General features: G+C 56.8%; 1 protein-coding gene and 1 long non-coding RNA gene across 4 annotated transcripts in view; one reads left to right on the forward strand and one right to left on the reverse strand.

Annotated features, from left to right (window-relative positions):
• Positions 1–3,235: 3,235 nt before the first annotated feature.
• LOC147348995 (uncharacterized) lies at positions 3,236–12,808 on the reverse strand. 2 transcript variants are annotated; one of them, XR_015150291.1, is made up of 3 exons: positions 12,454–12,808; positions 9,481–9,640; positions 3,236–6,052 (listed from the first exon to the last, which is right to left on the reverse strand). It is a non-coding gene; the product is annotated as an uncharacterized LOC147348995 (long non-coding RNA). The 2 variants fall into 2 exon arrangements; XR_015150292.1 differs by lacking the exon at positions 12,454–12,808 and adding an exon at positions 10,937–11,425.
• The window catches only part of BEGAIN (brain enriched guanylate kinase associated), a 46,090-nt gene continuing 40,304 nt past the window's right edge, over positions 11,823–17,608 (forward strand). The window contains exon 1 of one of the 2 annotated variants that reach the window (XM_086365114.1): positions 11,823–11,949. In XM_086365114.1, the coding sequence (XP_086221240.1) occupies positions 11,908–11,949 (42 nt within the window). In that variant the 5' untranslated portion in view covers positions 11,823–11,907. The remainder of the gene's footprint in view (positions 11,950–17,608) is intronic. The other variant, XM_086365121.1, reaches the window with a different exon arrangement.

Consider the following 17,608-nt stretch of genomic DNA (forward strand, 5'->3'; position numbering starts at 1 on the left):
CAATCCCTCCCAGCATCAGAGTCTTTTCCAATGAGTCAGCTCTTCGCATGAGGTGGCCAAAGTACTGGAGTTTCAGCTTCAGCATCATTCCTTCCAAAGAAATCCCAGGGCTGATCTCCTTCAGAATGGATTGGTTGGATCTCCTTGCAGTCCAAGGGACTCTGAAGAGTCTTCTCCAACACCACAGTTCAAAAGCATCAATTCTTTGGCGTTCAGCCTTCTTCACAGTCCAACTCTCACATCCATACCTGACCACAGGAAAAACCATGGCCTTGACTAGACGGACCTTTGTTGGCAAAGTAATGTCTCTGCTCTTGAACGTGCTATCTAGGTTGGTCATAACTTTCCTTCTAAGGAGAAAGTGTCTTTTAATTTCATGGCTGCAATCACCATCTGCAGTGATTTTGGAGCCCTCAAAAAATAAAGTCTGACACTGTTTCCACTGTTTCCCCATCTATTTCCCATGAAGTGATGGGACCGGATGCCACGATCTTAGTTTTCTGAATATTGAGCTTTAAGCCAACTTTTTCACTCTCCTCTGTCACTTTCATTAAGAGGCCCTTTAGTTCCTCTTCACTTTCTGCCATAAGGGTGGTGTCATCTGCATATCTGAGGTTATTGATATTTCTCCTGGCAATCTTGATTCCAGCTTGTGTTTCTTCCAGGCCAGCGTTTCTCATGATGTACTCTGCATAGAAGTTAAATAAGCAGGGTGACAATATACAGCCTTGACGTACTCCTTTTCCTATTTGGAACCAGTCTGTTGTTCCATGTCCAGTTCTAACTGTTGCTTCCTGACCTGCATACAGATTTCTCAAGAGGCAGATCAGGTGGTCTGGTAGTCCCATCTCTTTCTGTACCATCCATTTTAGCTCAATGATTCCTAAAATACCTATTTTCATTCTTGCCATCTCCTGCTTGATCATGTCTAATTTACCTTAATTCATGGACCTAACTTTCCAGGTTCCTATGCAATATTGTTCTTTACAGCATCAGACTTTACTTTCACCCCCAGACACATCCACAACTGGGCACTGTTTCCACTTTGGCCCAGGCTCTTCTTTCTGGAGCTATTTCTCTGCTCTTCCCTGGTAGCATATTGGACAGCTACCACCCTGGGGGGAACACATCTTCCAGTATCATATCTTTTTACCTTTTCATACTGTTCATGAGGTTCTCAAGACAAGAATACTGAAGTGGTTTGCCATTCCCTTCTCCAGTGGACCACATTCCGTCAGAACTTTCCACCATGACCTGTCCATCGTGGGTGGTCCTGCACATCATGGCTCATTGCTTCCTTGAGTTACACAAAGCTGTCATCCATGTGATCATTTTGGTTAGCTTTCCGAGATTGCGGTTTTTGTGCTGGGGGTTGTGGGATTATAGTTGCTTCTTCTGTCTGCCCTCTGATGGATGAGGATAAGAGGCTTGTTAAAGTTTCGTCTTTTAGAGAAATGTATATTAAAACTACAGTGAGGTTATCACCTCACAAAAAATCAGCAAGAAATCTATAAACGATAGATGTTGGAGAGGGTGTGGAGAAGAGGGCATCACCTTGCACCATTGGTGCGAATGTAAACTGAACACCATGGAGGTTCCTTGAAAAATTAAAACTAGAACCACCGTGCATGTGTGCTAAGTCACTTCAGTCATGTCCAGCTCTTTGCAATCCTATGGGCTGGGGCCCTCCAGGCCCCTCTGTCCATCGGAATTCTCCAAGCAAGAACACTGGAGTGGGTTGCCATGCCCTCCTCCAGTGGATCTTCCTGACCCAGGGATGGAACCCACATCTCTTATGTCTCTTTCATTGGCAGACAGGTTCTTTACCACTGGCACCATCTGGGAAGCCCCTATATACCCAGATAAAGCCATAATATCAACAGATACATACACCTCAGTGTGTATTGCAGCACTATGTAAAACAGCCAGGACATGGAAGCAAGCTAAATGTTCGCCGACAGAAGAGTGTATTAACAGAAAAAGGTGGAGCACATGTGCAGTGGAATATCACTTAGCCACAAAAGGAACAAAACTGTGCCCTTTGCAGAGACCTACAGAATGGCACACAGAGTGAAATAAGTCAGAGGAAAACAAACATTGTATATTAATGCATAATGTGGATCCTAGAAAAATGGTACTGCTGCTGCTGCTGCTGAGTCGCCTCAGTCGTGTCTGACTCTGTGCGACCCCAGAGACGGCAGCCCACCAGGCTCCCCCGTCTCTGGGATTCTCCAGGCAACAACACTGGAGTGGGGTGCCATTGCCTTCTCCGAGAAGAATGGTACAGATGAACCTATTTGCAAAGCAGAAATACAGACACAGACGTAGAGAACGAACGCACGGGCACCGAGGGTGAATGAGTGGGGGATGAACTGGAAGGCTGATCCTGACACACGCGCACCGCAAGGTATGAAACAGGTAATGATGCGCACCTACTGTGTAGCACAGGGAACTCTACCTAGTGCTCTGTAGTAACCTGTTTTCAAAGTGGCTGCACGATTTTACATCCCCAGCGGCCGAAGGAAGGAAATCCAAAAGAGAGGGGATATCCTTGGAAGAAAAGCAATGACCAACCTAGACGGCATATTACAAAGCAGAGACATTACTTTGCTGACAAAGGTCCATCTAGTCAAATCTATGGCTTTCCCAGTAGTCATGTAGGATGTAAGAGTTGGACCATAAAAAAAGAGCACCAAAGAATTGATGCTTTTAAACTGTGGTGCTGGAGAAGACTCTTGAGAGTTCTTTGGACTGCAAGGAGATCACACCAGTCATCCGAAAGGAAATCAGTCCTGAATATTCATTGGAAGGACTGATGTTGAAGCTGAAGCTCCAATACTTTGGCCACCTGATGCGAAGAGCTGATTCAATGGAAAAGACCCTGATGCTGGGAAAGACTGAAGGCAAGAGGAGAAGGGGATGACAAGATGAGATGGTTGGATGGCATCACCGACTCGATGGCCATGAGTGTGAGCAAGCTCTGGGAGTTGGTGATTGTCAGGGAGGCCTGGCATGCTGCAGTCCATGGGGTTGCAAAGACTCGGACATGACTGAACAACTGAACTGAACTGATAGCTGATTCCCTCTGCTGTACAGCAGAAACCAACATAACATTGTAAAGCAATGATACTCCAATAAAAAAAAAATTTTTTTTTAAAGCACAGTGAGATACCAGCACACACCCATTATGAATGCCTAAAATGTAAAAGACTGGCCTTACCCAACACTAATAGGAAAGTGGAGCAGCTGGATCTTTCACATTCAGCTGCTGGGGATTTAAAGTCGTGCAGCCACTTTGAAAACAGTTTGGCAGCTTCTTAACAAATTAGAGATACACCTACCATATGATCAAGCCATTCCACTCCGAGGTATTTGCCCAAGAGAAATTAAAGCAATATGTCCGCACACAAACTTGGACCCAAATATTCCTAGCAGCTTTGCTTTCATAGCCAAAAAGTGGAGAAACCCAAATGTCCATTGACTGGGAAATGGATAAACAAACGACAGCGTATTCAAACGGTGGAAGACAAATCAACAATAAAAAGAAAGGAGCTATTGATACACCCAACAGCATGGATGGACCTCAGAATCATTATGCTAAGCGGAAGGAGCCAGAATCCCCCAGCCAAAACAAAAGGGAAAGAAAGAGAATACGTACTGTAGGATTCTACTTATATAAGACTCCAGAAAGGGCAAGCTAATCTGTAACGGTACAGAGCAGATCAGGGGTTGCGTGAGGACAGGGGTGAAGTGATGGATGGCTTACAAAGAGGCAAGAGGAAATGCTTGCAGCTGATGGAAACGTTCACTATCTTGATTGTGGTGATGGCTTCCTGACATACACGTCGAAACTTACCAAACTGTGCGGTTTAAATGGGAGCAGATTATTGCAAGTCAATTGTACCTCAGTGAAGCTATAAGAAAACAACAACAACAACAAAATCCCTTTTAACAACTTCTTCCACTCAATTCCCCACACAACTCACCTGACCATTCCAGCTCGAGGATGGCTGGAATATGCTATCCTTCAACTGGGCCTGGACCGCCAACCCCTGGACAAAGTTCTGTTCGGGGGCGGAGGGAGGGAGTCACGGGGGTGGGAGGCATGGGTCGCAAGTCCAGTCTCAGAATGAACACTTCCTGGGGACTATGGCCAGGGTCCCGGGGGCTGACTGGGGGCTGGGCGCTGCCATCCAGCCCCTGCCATCTTGCTCAGCAATCGTCTTCCAATTGTCCGAGCTTCTTTCTCCCGGATCTAATCTCCTGGGGAAGCTAAGCTCCCCCGGAGCCCCCTGGGCGTCCCAGGGCCCGTCCCAGGGCCTCCACAGACCTTGCTCCGAATCTTCCATCTTCGCAGCATCTTTGCAGAGAAGGGAACCCCCTTCCAGATGCAGAAACAAAAGCTGGAGCCACAAATGGCCTCTCCCAGGGTAAGGACAAGGCCAGGCTGAGGTGTGAACAAAGCCCTGGCTGACTCCAGAGCCTGCACCCCCTCTGCCCTAAGTTGGGTGGGGGGGGTGCTCATTTTGGCCAGAGAGACACTAGCAATGATGGGGTGGATATCCAGGTGGTCTGAAAGCCGGACCTCGTGTCTCAGGGGGAGGCTGACCTGAGGAAGAGAGGGATCTGAGACTGGGTCCCGGAAGCGCAGCTCCCCCAGGGGAACCCCCAAACCCCTCAGGAGTGTGCTCAGCTCCTGGCAGAACCTTGAAACAGGCAGACCCGACCTCCCTCCTCGCCAGCACTGCTTCCTCAGTCAACCTCGCCCTCCCCTCCACTAAATCCCCTCTAGCCCTGAAGCCCCCACTACCTCCCAGTCTAAGTTTGGACTTGAACCATCCAAAGTTCTTCATCTGCCTGGGGGGGACCAACTGATCCTGGTTTGCCCGAAAGCCTGCTCAGCCCTGTGCCAGTCTGCCCAGTCACTGGCTGCTCTGGCCAGGGAGGAGCACGCTGGGCTCCTGGACCTCATCTGTGGCCCCTGGGCCCCTGCCTTGCCCCCTCAGATGGGAGGCTTTGGTGGTGTCCTCCAGAAGTCTGAGCACCTAGACATGAATGGCATCTGGCCCCTTCGAAACAGTGGCGGGCTCCATTGCTTCACCTCCCTCTGCTTGGCTGGTCCCATCTGGGGACATGCTAGGGGGGCTAAGGGGCCCTGCTAGAACGTGCCCACCCCTCACGTCCCCTGAGCATGCCGGCCCGACCCTCTGAGGCTCAGTTTCCCCTCTAAGCTGGGCTGAGCCTCCCTTCCTTGCAGGTCTGCTGGGGTCTCAGCGATCACTTGCGGCAGACACATGTGGCCGCCCCACCTCGCTTTCCTTTGGGGCCCTCCTCTGTGATGTCCACAGCCCTGAGGAAATCCACCGCCCAGAGGGGAGGTGGGGGGCAGAGGGGCAGAGCCCAGAGAAAGACTGGAGAGGCTCAAGAAAGCAAGCTGGAGATGCTCAAGGGCCCAGAAGGGCTCCGGCCGCTGTGGGCGGGCTGCCTCCCTCCACCTCCAGTCTCAGCCGGAGCCGGGGTCCCTGCCGCTGTCTGACTTTGAGGTTCACAGCAGCCCCTGGTCCAACCAGCCTCTGGATCTCTTGCAGGCACAGAACCGGCTGGAACACAGAGGAATCAGAACAAATAATTTTCCTGCCCAGTGGAGTGGGGAAAATTGGCGTCCGCCTCTGCCTCCCACTTTCACCAAGGGCAGCCCACGCACGTTCCAGCAGCCCCGGCCTGTGCGCCCTCCTCGCTGTCTGTGGGGCTCTGCACCTGGCACAGAGGGGTGTGCCCACGGTTAGGGTGTTCCAGGCCTTTGACCCCAGGGCTGAGGCTGCAAACGCCTCTGTCCCCGGACTCATGGCATGGCTCCCACCTTCTAGGCGAGGAAATCTCAGAGAAGAGATTGTCTCCCAGTTAATCCCAGGCAGACAGGACCAGATCCACAATCTCCTGGTACCCAGGTGAGAGGTCTAAGCAGGAGATTTAGAAGTCACACATACCTTGGCATTGTTCTGGGTGGAAGCCACAGAGAAGGGACAAGAGGAGACTCACGAAGGGGCACCATCTGGTTAAAGAAGAGGGTTTAGAGCCATTGAAGAATGAAATAGTGAAACGCTGTGTCCTAGGTGCCAGAAAGTGGAGATGTGGACTGAGCTGGCCGCACGCAGACCCTGCCCAAAGCCGTGGCCCCACCCTCACCATCCCAGGGGTCAGAAGCAGAAGAACCTTTGTTTTACTGGAGTGGTAGCTCAGATGGTAAAGAATCCACCCTCAGTGCAAGAGACCTGGGTTCAATCCCTGGGGTGGGAAGATCCCCTGGAGAAGCGAATGGCAACCCACTCCAGTATTCCTGCCTGGAGAACTCCACGGACAGAGGAGCCTGGTGGTCTACAGCCCACGGTGTCACAATGAGTCAGAGACGACTGAGTGACTAACACTTTCACTTTTCTCTTTTGCTTTTCTCCTGTTCTGAGCTGGGACCAGAGGAGAAGAAGCTGAGTGGGCATGGGGGTAGAAGGAGGCAGGGGGCCGTCTAGAAGGGACAGGAAGGAGCAGAAGAGCCTGCTGCATCGGTCAAGAGTGTAAGTCCCACTGGAGACTCCTTGAAGGAAAGTTATGACCAACCTAGACAGCATATTAGAAAGCAGAGACATTACTTTGCCAACAAAGGTCCATCTAGTCAAGGCTATGGTTTTTCCAGTGGTCATGTATGGATGTGAGAGTTGGACTATAAAGAAAGCTGAGCACTGAAGAATACATGCTTTTGAACTGTGGTGTTGGAGAAGACTCTTGAGAGTCCCTTGGACTGCAAGAAGATCTAACCAGTCCATCCTAAAGGAGATCAGTCCTGAGTGTTCACTGGAAGGACTGATGTTGAAGCTGAAGCTCCAATACTTTGGCCACCTGATGCAAAGAACTGACTCACTGGAAAAGACCCTGATGTTGGGAAAGACTGAAGGTGGGAGGAGAAGGGGATGACAGAGGATGAGATGGTTGGATGGCATCACCGACTCAATGCACATGAGTTTGAGTAGGCTCCAGGAGTTGGTGATGAACAGGAAGGCCTGGCATGCTGCAGTCCATGTGGTGGCAGAGTCAGACATGACTGAACGACTGAACTGAACTGAACTGGAGACTCAGGGAAGCCCACAGAAGGCCTTGAGTGGCAGATGGGACATGTTGGGCGCTAGGGAGGCATTGAAGGTTCTTGAACAATAGAGGGAAAGGGTGAGAAAGGCACTGGGGACCCTGCCCGGGGCCCAGGATAGAGGTCAGGCAGGATTCAGAGACAGGGGACAGTGGGGAAGCTGTGGGAACTCTGTGGAAGGAGACGGGAGCTTCTGGGTTGGGAAGGGTAGGCGTGGGCACCCCCACAGATGCCTGCTCCAGGCATCTTCGGCGTCCACGCTTTTGGGCCAGCACACCAGCTCGGCACTGCCCTGCCCTGCCCATCAGCCATGCCATTCAGCACAGTGCCAGACGCGCACACCGGGAGCTGGCGCTCAGCCTCCAGGCAGCCTGGCCGGCGGCCGTCCCTGACCTCAGTCTCGCCTTCTTGGTCTGTCTCCACCTCCTCAGCCTCCACTTCCTCGCCCCAGCGCCCAGGCCCCTGCAGGACCCTCCGAAGACGACCTGCTCAGTGAGCCCCAGGCTGATGCGCTTTGGAAACCACGTGCACCTCTCGGGGGGGCCACACCTCCTTCTGAGAGGAGGCAACCTCAGGAGCCGAGAGGGGGAGTTTTCCAGCGGGACATGCCATGGCAAGACATCCCGGGGTGAGAAGACGTCAGGTGCAAAGGCCCAGAAGCAGGAGGGTGTGGACATTGACGGGGGATTTCAGTCCAGGCCGGGGGGTGTGGCAGAAGCGCAGGAACAACCCACCCCGGGAACGCAGGCTGGGCCCAGGACCAGGCAGGTGGGCTGCTAGAGAAGCCTGGGTCTCCAGATGTGGCCTGACCACATCTGCCCCTGTTGGCAGGTGAGTCTGTCCTCGGCAGAGCTGCACGCAGAGTGGCCATTTCATCCCAACAAGGCCACCTCGGCGCCATCCCCTCCCCTGTGATCCTCACCACGCCCAGGCCTGAGGATGGAGGGCCCAGAGACAGGCTCCCTGGCCTCCTGCAGGGCAGCCTGGGGCAGGAAACTGGGCACTGCCCTTCCCCAGGCGCTACAGATGGTCCAGAAGGAGGGGGAGCCAAGCGCTGTCTAGCCAGAGCTGTCCCAAGGCGGTAAGAAATGACCCCGATCTTCTGCTGCCTTGAAGCCCCTTCTTCCAGCGAGGCGTCTCTCATTTCTTTTCTCAGCCTGACCTGACTTGTCTATTTAGGCATGAGAAGTATGTGCCCAGTTTTGTTTTGATAAGGATTTGGTAAAAATGGTTTCCCCCGCTCATAGTTTCTGAGCCCACATCACGGCGCCCAGCCCCACATGGCAGAAGAGCCTGGTGCAGGGCCGAGTGGTGGACAGACCACTGCCACCTCCCAGAGACGACCCAGGACAGGACGCAGCCAGGAGCGAGGGGCAGAGCCAGAGGGCGTCCCGGCCCAGGGGCTGGGGCTTGACCTGTGGGCCCATGAGTCCAGTGAGCCAGGACCACGGAGGAGGGGGTGCCAGGGTCCCACCTGGAGTCTTTACTACATGGCGTTGACGCCCCTATTTTTTTTTAATGAATTGAGGAACATTTTGTCCTTTGGTTGCCCAGAAGTCTTGGGTTACCCCCAGAAGCAGACGCTGACGACTCTTAAGAAAGTGCTCCCAGGAGAAACAAGTGAGGGATGGTGGGGACAATGGGATGGGGAAGTGGTGACTTGGGGGGGATGGGGGAGGGGTGGAGGAGGGGTGGGGAGGGGAGGGGTGCTAGCTCTGCAGAGGGAAGCTCTGAGGGATCCTGCAGGGCAGCCTGGAGGAGGCTACATCGCACACCTGTAGGGGCCTGGAGCAAACAAACCTCTCGGAAGGTCCAGAGCCCACATTCCTAGAACCTTCTCCATCCTAGCCTGAGATGGGGAAGGCGGGAAACACAGAAGGCTGGACTCAGACTGACCGGCCGACTCTGAAGCTCAAGGCAGAGAGGGGCTGGACCGCCACACCTGGGTGTCTGCAGGACCCACGCACTCCGTGCCCCTCCCCCGATGCCCTCCCCCGCCCGCTCAGCCACCACAAGCAGGAGCCAGGTGCCACGCCGCCTCCTCCAAGCCCTCCTCTGTCCACCCTCCATCCCTTTGTTCACTCCCCTCCCCAGCCCGCTGCCCTCATCTCAAAGCACACACTCCAGCTGGGAAGATCAAGAATCAAGGCAACCAGGTGACAGCAGAGAGTCGCAAGAGCCACGAAAAGCAAATAAAGTCAGGGCACGGGATTGAAAGTGGAGGGTGAGGACTGTGGTCAGGGTGGTCAACAGACACCCAAATGAGGGCAGGAGGCCAGGGGACAAGGGACCGACCCAGCCCTGCCACTTTTATCTCTTCTTCCCATCTGCAGCTGAAACCTCACCTCCTCCAGGAAGTCTGCCTGAACGTCACTGATGTTCCAGACTGTAGCTATGCCAGCTGCAGAAGCCTTTCCAGGCCAGCCCATCCTGTAAGCATCTTCAAGGTTGCACCATCTTGACCTTCTCGGCAGAGATGCTGAGAGGTGGGTCCTAAAGTGAGACCTGAAACAGGAGTGAACATCTGACCAAAAGGACCAGGGTACTAAATCCCAGCTGAGCCCCTATTTGCTGAGTGGCCTTAGGTGAGGGACTTTGCCTCTCTGAGCCTCAGTTTTCCCATCTGCCAAAAGAGGGCTAGCGCCACCTCCCTCACAAGGCCATTATGGGGGTCAACTGAGACCACCACTGCTCCCCACCCCAGCATGCTGGCTTTCTCCCCCCTTCCATCATCAGTGAGCGGGAGAGGGGAGAAGAGAGGGCTTACTGGGTGGGGAGTAGGTGTGCAGTGTAGGCGAAGGGCTCTCCTGGGGTCTTCCCAAGCAGGCCCCCAGCTCAAGTGTGCAAGCGGCCTGAGCCTGGGCAGCCCCGCCCCTACCCTGCCCCGCCCCCGCCCCCCTCCCCCAGCCATCTGCAGCATTGGCAGCAGCAGAGCCGAGGCTGATGGAGAATGTTCTGGCACCATCTGAGCAGGACCAGTGTCTGGGCAGGAAATGCGGGCAGAGCCCTACGTGTACCCTCCACCCACCTTCCACCATACTGCTGTCACCCCGGGACCTGGGGAGGCCAGGGACTTTAGGGCTGGCATGCGGGAGGTCGGCCCCCACTGCATCTGTGTGCTGCCCCCTTCCCTCTGCGGCGCCTGAATGGGGACAGAACCCTCAAGGGCAGGAGCAGAGGCCACAGAGCCTCCCAGCTCACCCTGGAAAACCCAGGGCCCAGGTGAGCCAAAAACAGCCCTCCAGGGGGGATTTAAAGAGCCCACGCCCTCAGCAGCACTTCTCACTTCGTTCCCATCATAGGCCCTGTGTGCCGGGCGGGAGGCTTGTCATCTGATGCCCACCCCAGCCCCCGAACCTCCCTGCACCTCCTTCTCTCCATTTGTTCCTCAACAGGGTCCCCAGGGCCTGAGGGGCGGGAGAGAGAGGACTGTGCCTCCGCGCTAAATGGCTCGAATCAGTGGCTGGCTCCTTTTTGCTGTCTCTTCTTCACTGTTTTTCTCACTTCCCTTGCCATCAGTGCCTCTTCACAGCCCTGTCCTGTGCCTGAATGTAGCCACCTACTCCCCCAATTAAATGAGTGAATAGAACCCGCAAAGTTCACACACGTGAAATACAAGATGGAAGGTGGTGGTGACCGCACAACGAAGTGAAAGCACTTAATGCCACGGAACTGTACGCTTCAAAACGGCTGAAATGGTCAGTTTTGTGTTCTTTTGCAACGATTTTAAAAAGTCGATATATATATATATAAAGTATTCATAGGCAGCATCTTGTAATATGCCATGTGCTTGGGACTTACATAAACACGGTGAACCATAGGTCTCAGGGGAAGGCAGGAGGCAAGTGCATGTGCTTTGGGACCTCTCTCTGCACCAGCCAGGATCCTTCCAGCCCCCTTGTGTGTTTCTTTTTCCCAGGGTTCCAATGCTGGCTGCTGCAGGGCCGGCCTGGCTGGCAGACTTGTCCAGGTGCCCTGTGTAAGGCCCTCAGAACTGAGTCTGGTTTTGAAGAGGCCCCAGCCAGGCCTGGACCACGTGGATGACCTTGCAGCAGTGCCTCAGGGGGAGGGCCATGGCTCACTCTGTACCCTTCTTCAGGACTAGGACGGGGCCAGCCTGGGGCTCTGAGAGGGGTAGGGAGAAGGGTGCTCCAGCTGGAAGTTCCTGGGATAACACTGACCCCTTCAGAGGCCACCTCCTCTTCCAGATTGCTGGAAGATTGCCATCACCTGGCTACCTTGGCACAGGTGTGCTGGGTCAAGCAGAGCGGGAACGCGGCCCGGTCTATTCTTTCCCTCAGTGTTCCCTAGTGCATTCCTTCCTCATTCATTCGTTCCCCCAGCTCGCACCGCACTCCTTCATTCACCGCGCTCCACCATTCATGCTCCCGCGGGTTCATTCATTCCCCGGCCGGCCGCCATCCCCTCCCCGGCTCCCGAGTGCACGTGGCGCCCCGCGCCCCCAGGCCTGCCCCAGCGTCCCCCAGCCAGTGCGCCCCGCCTGGGCGCTGCGGGGGGAGCCGCGAAATCAGCCGCGGCTGCGCGCGGGGCCGGGGCTGGCGGGGAGCCGGGCTGGGGGCGGGGGGCGGGCGCTCCCTGCGGGAAGCCAGGCGGGGTTGGGGGAGCCCCGGCCGCGCCGCGGCTCCGGGCGCGCTCGGCCTCGGAGGGGAGGGTGCGGGCCGGGGGCGGCGGCGGCGGCGGCAGCGGGACCCGAGCGCGGCGGCGGCGGCGGCTGCGGCGGCGCAGGCGAGCCGCGCGGCTGCCCCGGGGCCATGTGGACGGGCGGCCGGCGGCCGGGCCGGCTCCGCCGGGCGGTGAGTACCAGCGAGCCCGGAGGGCAGGGCGCGGGCGCGGGCACGGAGGCGGGGCGGGCGCCACCCACGCGGCAGCGCGGTCTCGGCGGCGCTGCCGGCGGCCCGCGTGCCCCCTCCCGCGAGGGGGGTGACTGTCCAGCCTCTGCTCCCCCGCCCGTGGCGCCCCCTCCGGTGCCGGTGCGCGGGGTGGGAGCTGGGGGCCCCGGCCATGAATGCTTCGCCCGCCGCGGGGGGCACTCGCAGGGCGGGGCGAGGACTCGGCCTAGGCGCGCCGCCCTGCCCCCCGCGAGGCCGGCGCGAGCACCTGGGACGTAGTTGCGGGGGTCCTCGCCCCCCTAACACGTGCATCCCTGCGGTGGGAGGGAGGCTGGGGCAGGGCGGGGGGAGGGGAGCAGGGCGGGGCCTAGGGGATCTGGGACCTGCCGCTGTCCCGGGCGGGTGGCCCGCGTGCAGGCAGGCCCCCCTCCTGCCGCGAGTCGAGGCTCAGTGAGCTCCCCCACCTACCCCGGGAAAGGTCGAGGAGCCAGAAGGAGGCTGGACCAGGGGCTAGTTCATTGAGCGATCGCAGTGCGTGGGCTTGCGCCGGCCCTGGACCCTCTAGGTCTCACTCTGCGCCTGCAGGGCAAGGGGCTCCCATTCCCCACTGTTCGAAGGGAGGAAACCGAGGCTCCGGAGGGGAAGGCGCGCCCCAGGGCCGCTCCACTGAAGCATCCACCCTCCCTGAACCCCAGCACTGTTGGATGGGAATTGCTGCCCTAGCGTTTCCGCTTCCTGCCTGGTGTCGAGGTGTTTCCTTCCTCGTTTGGGCCCCACCCCGTCCCCAGTGTGGTTCTTTTGGGGCAGAAACAGCGTGGGCAACATCCTGGAGTCTCCTGGACCAGCTTGATGGGAGCAGAGTAGGGACCCAGGAGTGGGCCGGTGGTGGCTGAGTACGCAGTGCCTGCAGAGGTTGAGCCCTGGTGGCCAAGGTCAGCCACAGACCTGGGCTGTTTGCAGACTGGAAACTGACCAGAGGTCAAGACCTCGGGGCTCCGGGCCAGCAGGACAGGGTCTCTCCGTGGGCTTGGCTCCTTTGGAGGTCCCAGCGCGCTAGATCTCTGAGAGGCCACGGACAGGTCCTTGCCCTTCACTGGGCCCCAGTTCCCCTGCCCACTGCCTGCATCAGAGTCCCTTCCACCCCCAGGGCCGGCGAGGACCGGGGAAGAAAGTCCATCATACCCTGCTGTGCCGTCCGCCCAGTCCGGGTGGCATTGCCGGCTAGGGCAAGTGGCCGATAAGGGGCGGCTCCGCCTGGCATGTGTGACGCACAGGGCAGGGAGGCAGCAGCCTGGGCCCTGGCAGCGTCCCCGAAAACCCTTAATTTTCCCGACTCTCACTATAATCAGGGCGGCACAGAGAAGCAGGCGCAGTGGCAGATGCGGTTGCTGAGTGCCGGTGCCGGGCGAGAGGAGGCTGCCTGCACTTTCGGAAGGACTATTGTCTCATATTTATAGACTCCTGCGCTCCGTGTTCCTCTTATCCTCAGAACCTGGAGCTTTTCGCACCTGGGATGCTGGGTGGGCAGGGCAGGGGCTGCCTGGAGCCTCAGTGCTGTGGGTCTGGCCTCCCACCGGGCCAGGCGTGGAGAGTGGGTCATTTCCAGGTCAGAGAGTGGAAGCGGGGCAGGGCAGTGTGGAAGAAGATCTGTCCACCCGCAGAGACCCTTGGGCACAGACTCTGGCCCCAGAGAGCTGCCATTTATCGAGCAGCTACTATGTGCCAGCCCTGATACAAGCACTTTCACGCCTTGTCTCCACAGCAATGCTTTGAAGTAGCCCCCCACTCCCGTAGGCACTTAAGGATGTTAAGAATGAATGAATGAGGGGAGGAGAGCAGTCCATGGGTGACTGAGGGCTTGGTTGAAGACTGTCCGTGCATGCGTGCGTGCTCCATCGCTGTCGTGTCCTACTCTCTGGGACCCCATGGACTGTAGCCCGCCGGCCTCCTCTGTCCATGGGATTCTCCAGGCAAGAATACTGGAGTGGGTTGCCATTTCCTTCACTAGGGAATCTTCCCGACCCAGAGATCAAACCCGGGCCTCCTGCATGGCAAGCAGATTCTTTACCGTCTGAGCCACCAGGGGAGCCCCTGGAGAACGTCCACAATTTTTTAAGTCCTCAGAGGCTTGTGAAGCCCAGGGCCCAGGTGGGAGTTGAACAGGGGAGGATGGGGGGACATGAGAGGTGAAGGCCTGGAGGTGAGAGTGGTCCTGGGTCTGTAGTAGCTGGAAGCAGGGCTTCAGTCCCCCGGCCAGAGATCGAGAGACTGTGGCGGTGAGAGCCGCGCATCATGACCACTAGACCAGTGGTCAGTGACAAGGCCCTGGACCTTCGGCTGTACAGAAGAAAAGAATTCCCGCAAAGATGGGGAGTAGTGAAACAAGGAAAGTGCTTATCAGGAGGAAAAAAGTACAGGACGTGTGGACAGACACGAGCAGACTCACACAGTCTCAGAGTTGCACCCTCCTGGCAGTTGGACTTACTTTTCTGGGGCGTTTCTTCCGGTTTCCTTCTGACCAGTCATTCTGATTTGCCTGGTGCAGGGTCCATATTTGGCGTGTCTCAGGCTCCTCCTGTGTGTGCGCACGCATCTCCCAGCCAAGATGGATTCCACTGCAAAGGCCTATGGGTGGTTGGCGTCAGTTAGCATCAGTCCCCTTTTGACCTCCAAGGAGCCTTTCCACGCATGTGTGGTTGGGGAGGTCTCTGACTTTGCGAATGAAAAATATGTGGTCTGGGCAAGGCCTAGCTTCCTCTCTCAATTGTCCTGCTATTGATATTTTAGAGTTTTGGTCTCCAGGGGATGAATCTCCAGTCACCTTACCCTGTTGGGTGGGGTCTGTCTACTTCCTGCCTCAGAGGAGGCTCGGTCCAGCCGAAGTGTGGAGGTCACGTGTGTGTGTGTGTTGGGCGAGGACCTTCCCCTCATGCAGGTAGAGATCTCTGGGGACAAATCCAGGGGTGACCCCAGGCTTGCTGGGTTGGCCGAGAATTGCTCCTGGCGTCCCCCTCCTGGCTCCCCCTCCTGCCCCAGAGCAGGTCACTAGCCTGCTAGGGGGCGAGGCCTACATGGGAGTCTGGAGTCTTGGGTTCTAGTTCCTCCTCTGCTGTGTGATCTTGAGCAGGACCCTGCCCTCTCTGGGGCTCAGTTTCCGGGGCACAACGCCTCTCTCAGTCAGAGGAGTGGCTTCCATGGCCCGAGAACAAGCCCTTGGTGATAGCCAGGGGCAGAAAGAGCTGACCAGAGCTGTCTCTGCCGGTTCAGTACTGCAAGAATGAAGGAGTAAGTGGATGACTTCTCCATCCCCCTTAGCACACTCTCCCCGTGTCCCCCACTCCGCCCCGTTCACTGGGACCACTTAGGTGCATCTGACACAAACCTCACCCTTCAAGATCTCACAGTCTGCCAGGAGTCACAGACCTTGCCTAGCATGACGGTGTTAGGAGGGTGATGGTGGTTTTCACGGCCCCCCAGCCAGGAAAGGGGCCGAGCAGTGGCTCCAACCCAACAGGCCGTGGATCTGGAGGCTCCCACTGCAGCCCCTGGGGGCTTCTTGCGGGGGGTGGGGGGCATCAGCTCGTGCCTAGCTCTGAGCCAGGCCATGGGACTGTAGTCATCTGTTCAACTAGCAGCCTTGAACCGAGTCAGGGATGTGGATGGCCCAAACCTGGTCCTGCCTGGGGAAGACAGACACCAAAAGCTCCAGTCATGGTTCTGGTGGTCCATGCTGGGATCCCAGCGCATCCAGGTGGAGAGGCAATGTGGGGTGGACTGCAGAGGCCGGTGGGTGGATTGTAGGCGAATGGACATGGTGGGAGGCATGTGGCAGGGCAGACCAGTGGATGGATGGCTAGCAAGCTAGAGGGATAGATGCACAAGAGGAGAGACTGATGGACCTAAGTGTTAAGAAAGGGATGGATGAGTAGATGAACGAACGAATTGATACGGATAGGACTGAATGGATAGAAGATATCGGTGGATGGCTATAAGACTGGATTGATAGACGGATGGATTTCTCATTCATATGACAAGACTGATACGTGTGTGGATGGAAGGCTCTAAAACGGATGGATAGATGTCAACGGACGAATGGATAAAGGGCTGGATGGATACAGGAGTCCACGTCAGAGGATGGATGGATACAGGCATGAGAAAGTGGATGGATGCTTAATGGGTTCAGTCAATGCGTGGATGCTGGGGTGGATGGATGGGGACTTGAATAATGTCAATAAAATGATGGATGTAAGAACAGAGGAGTGGGTGGATGGATACAGGAAGAGCGCATGGATAAGTGTTTGAGGATATATTAGTGATGCATGGATACAGGCGTGGAAGGGCGGATCACTGCAGAAATGGACACATGTTGATGGGTGGCTGCATCCGTGGTGGACGGATGGATGCGTGGATACAAGACACAAATGACGATACATGGATGAACGGGTGGTGGGTGGCAGGTGCAGGCACGAAAGGATGCACTAGTGTGCGAATGGGTGGGTACCGGCTAGCGGATAAGTGGTTACTGAGGTGGGTGGGTGGAGCATCCAGGCTCACGTAACCCCAGACCCTCCCGTTCCATGATCCCATAGCAGGGAGGCTGCAGGACTGGGAGGAGGGCAGGGGGCCAGGAGGCCTCTCCAGTTAGGCTGGAAGACAGGCTCAGGAAGCCAGGAGGCCGTGGTGTGGCCTCTTGTAAAGACAGGCAAGCAATCAGGGACTCCTGCAGGGAGTTCCATGTCCCGGGAGACTTCCTGGAAGGTCTGGATGGCTCAAGTGCGTGCCCCTGAACTCTGAACTCTGAACTCGGCCCCAACCCTTCCTCATGGACGTGTGGATGCGAGGATAGATACATGGAGGAATGGGTGGCGGACAGCAGGCGCAGGCGTGGAGGCGTGTGGAGATTGGTACACGCTAGCAGATGAATGGTGTGAATGCACGCCCCAGGGCACGGATGCCGGGGCTGCGGCCGCCCTCGAGGGTTCTCAGGCCAGCACAGAGACAGCCAGAAGCAGAGGCAGCGTGGTGAAAAGCGTGAGAATCCTCAGACCTGGAATGTCCTCGTCTGTGAAGGAGGGGGCTGTAATAGAAACTTCCGCACTGGAACGAGGGAGGCTTGGAAGGCAGCTGCGCTCCTGTGGGTGTTGCCTACGGCTTCTGGCGTGTGGCAGGCCGTGCTGTTTACCAGTCAGCCTGGGTCCTGCTCCAAGAGACGGCGTGGCACGTCCCAGCTTGGGGGTGGGGGTTGCCATGAGGGTTAGCAAGGTGATGTTTGGAGCGCTTAGTGAATGCTCAACCTGCCCTTCCCACCCCCACCCTCCCCACCTCCCACCCCCCAGCTCCGCAGGGCCCCACCAGTGCCCTGGGACCAGTTCTCATTGTTCCAGCTCCAGGAGACAACCCGAAGTTGGGTCCCCCCTCCCTCAGAGCTCACAGACCTTGGCCAGCTTCCCATCCTTGGGGGCAAGGTGGGGCTGGGTGGTGGAGGAGGGGCTGTGGGGGTCCCAGAGTGCAACAGGGCCTGAAGCCCCCACTCTGGGTCTGCCACATCTGAGCCCCATGACCTCAGATGAGTCACTCGGCCCCTGCAAGAGCCTGCTCCTTTAAACATAAGACAGAGTTTACG

Source organism: Bos grunniens, chromosome 21 (genome assembly GCF_055505025.1).
Source record: "Bos grunniens cultivar Pamir isolate PY7600 chromosome 21, Bosgru_T2T1.0, whole genome shotgun sequence".
Lineage (NCBI taxonomy): Eukaryota > Metazoa > Chordata > Mammalia > Artiodactyla > Bovidae > Bos > Bos grunniens.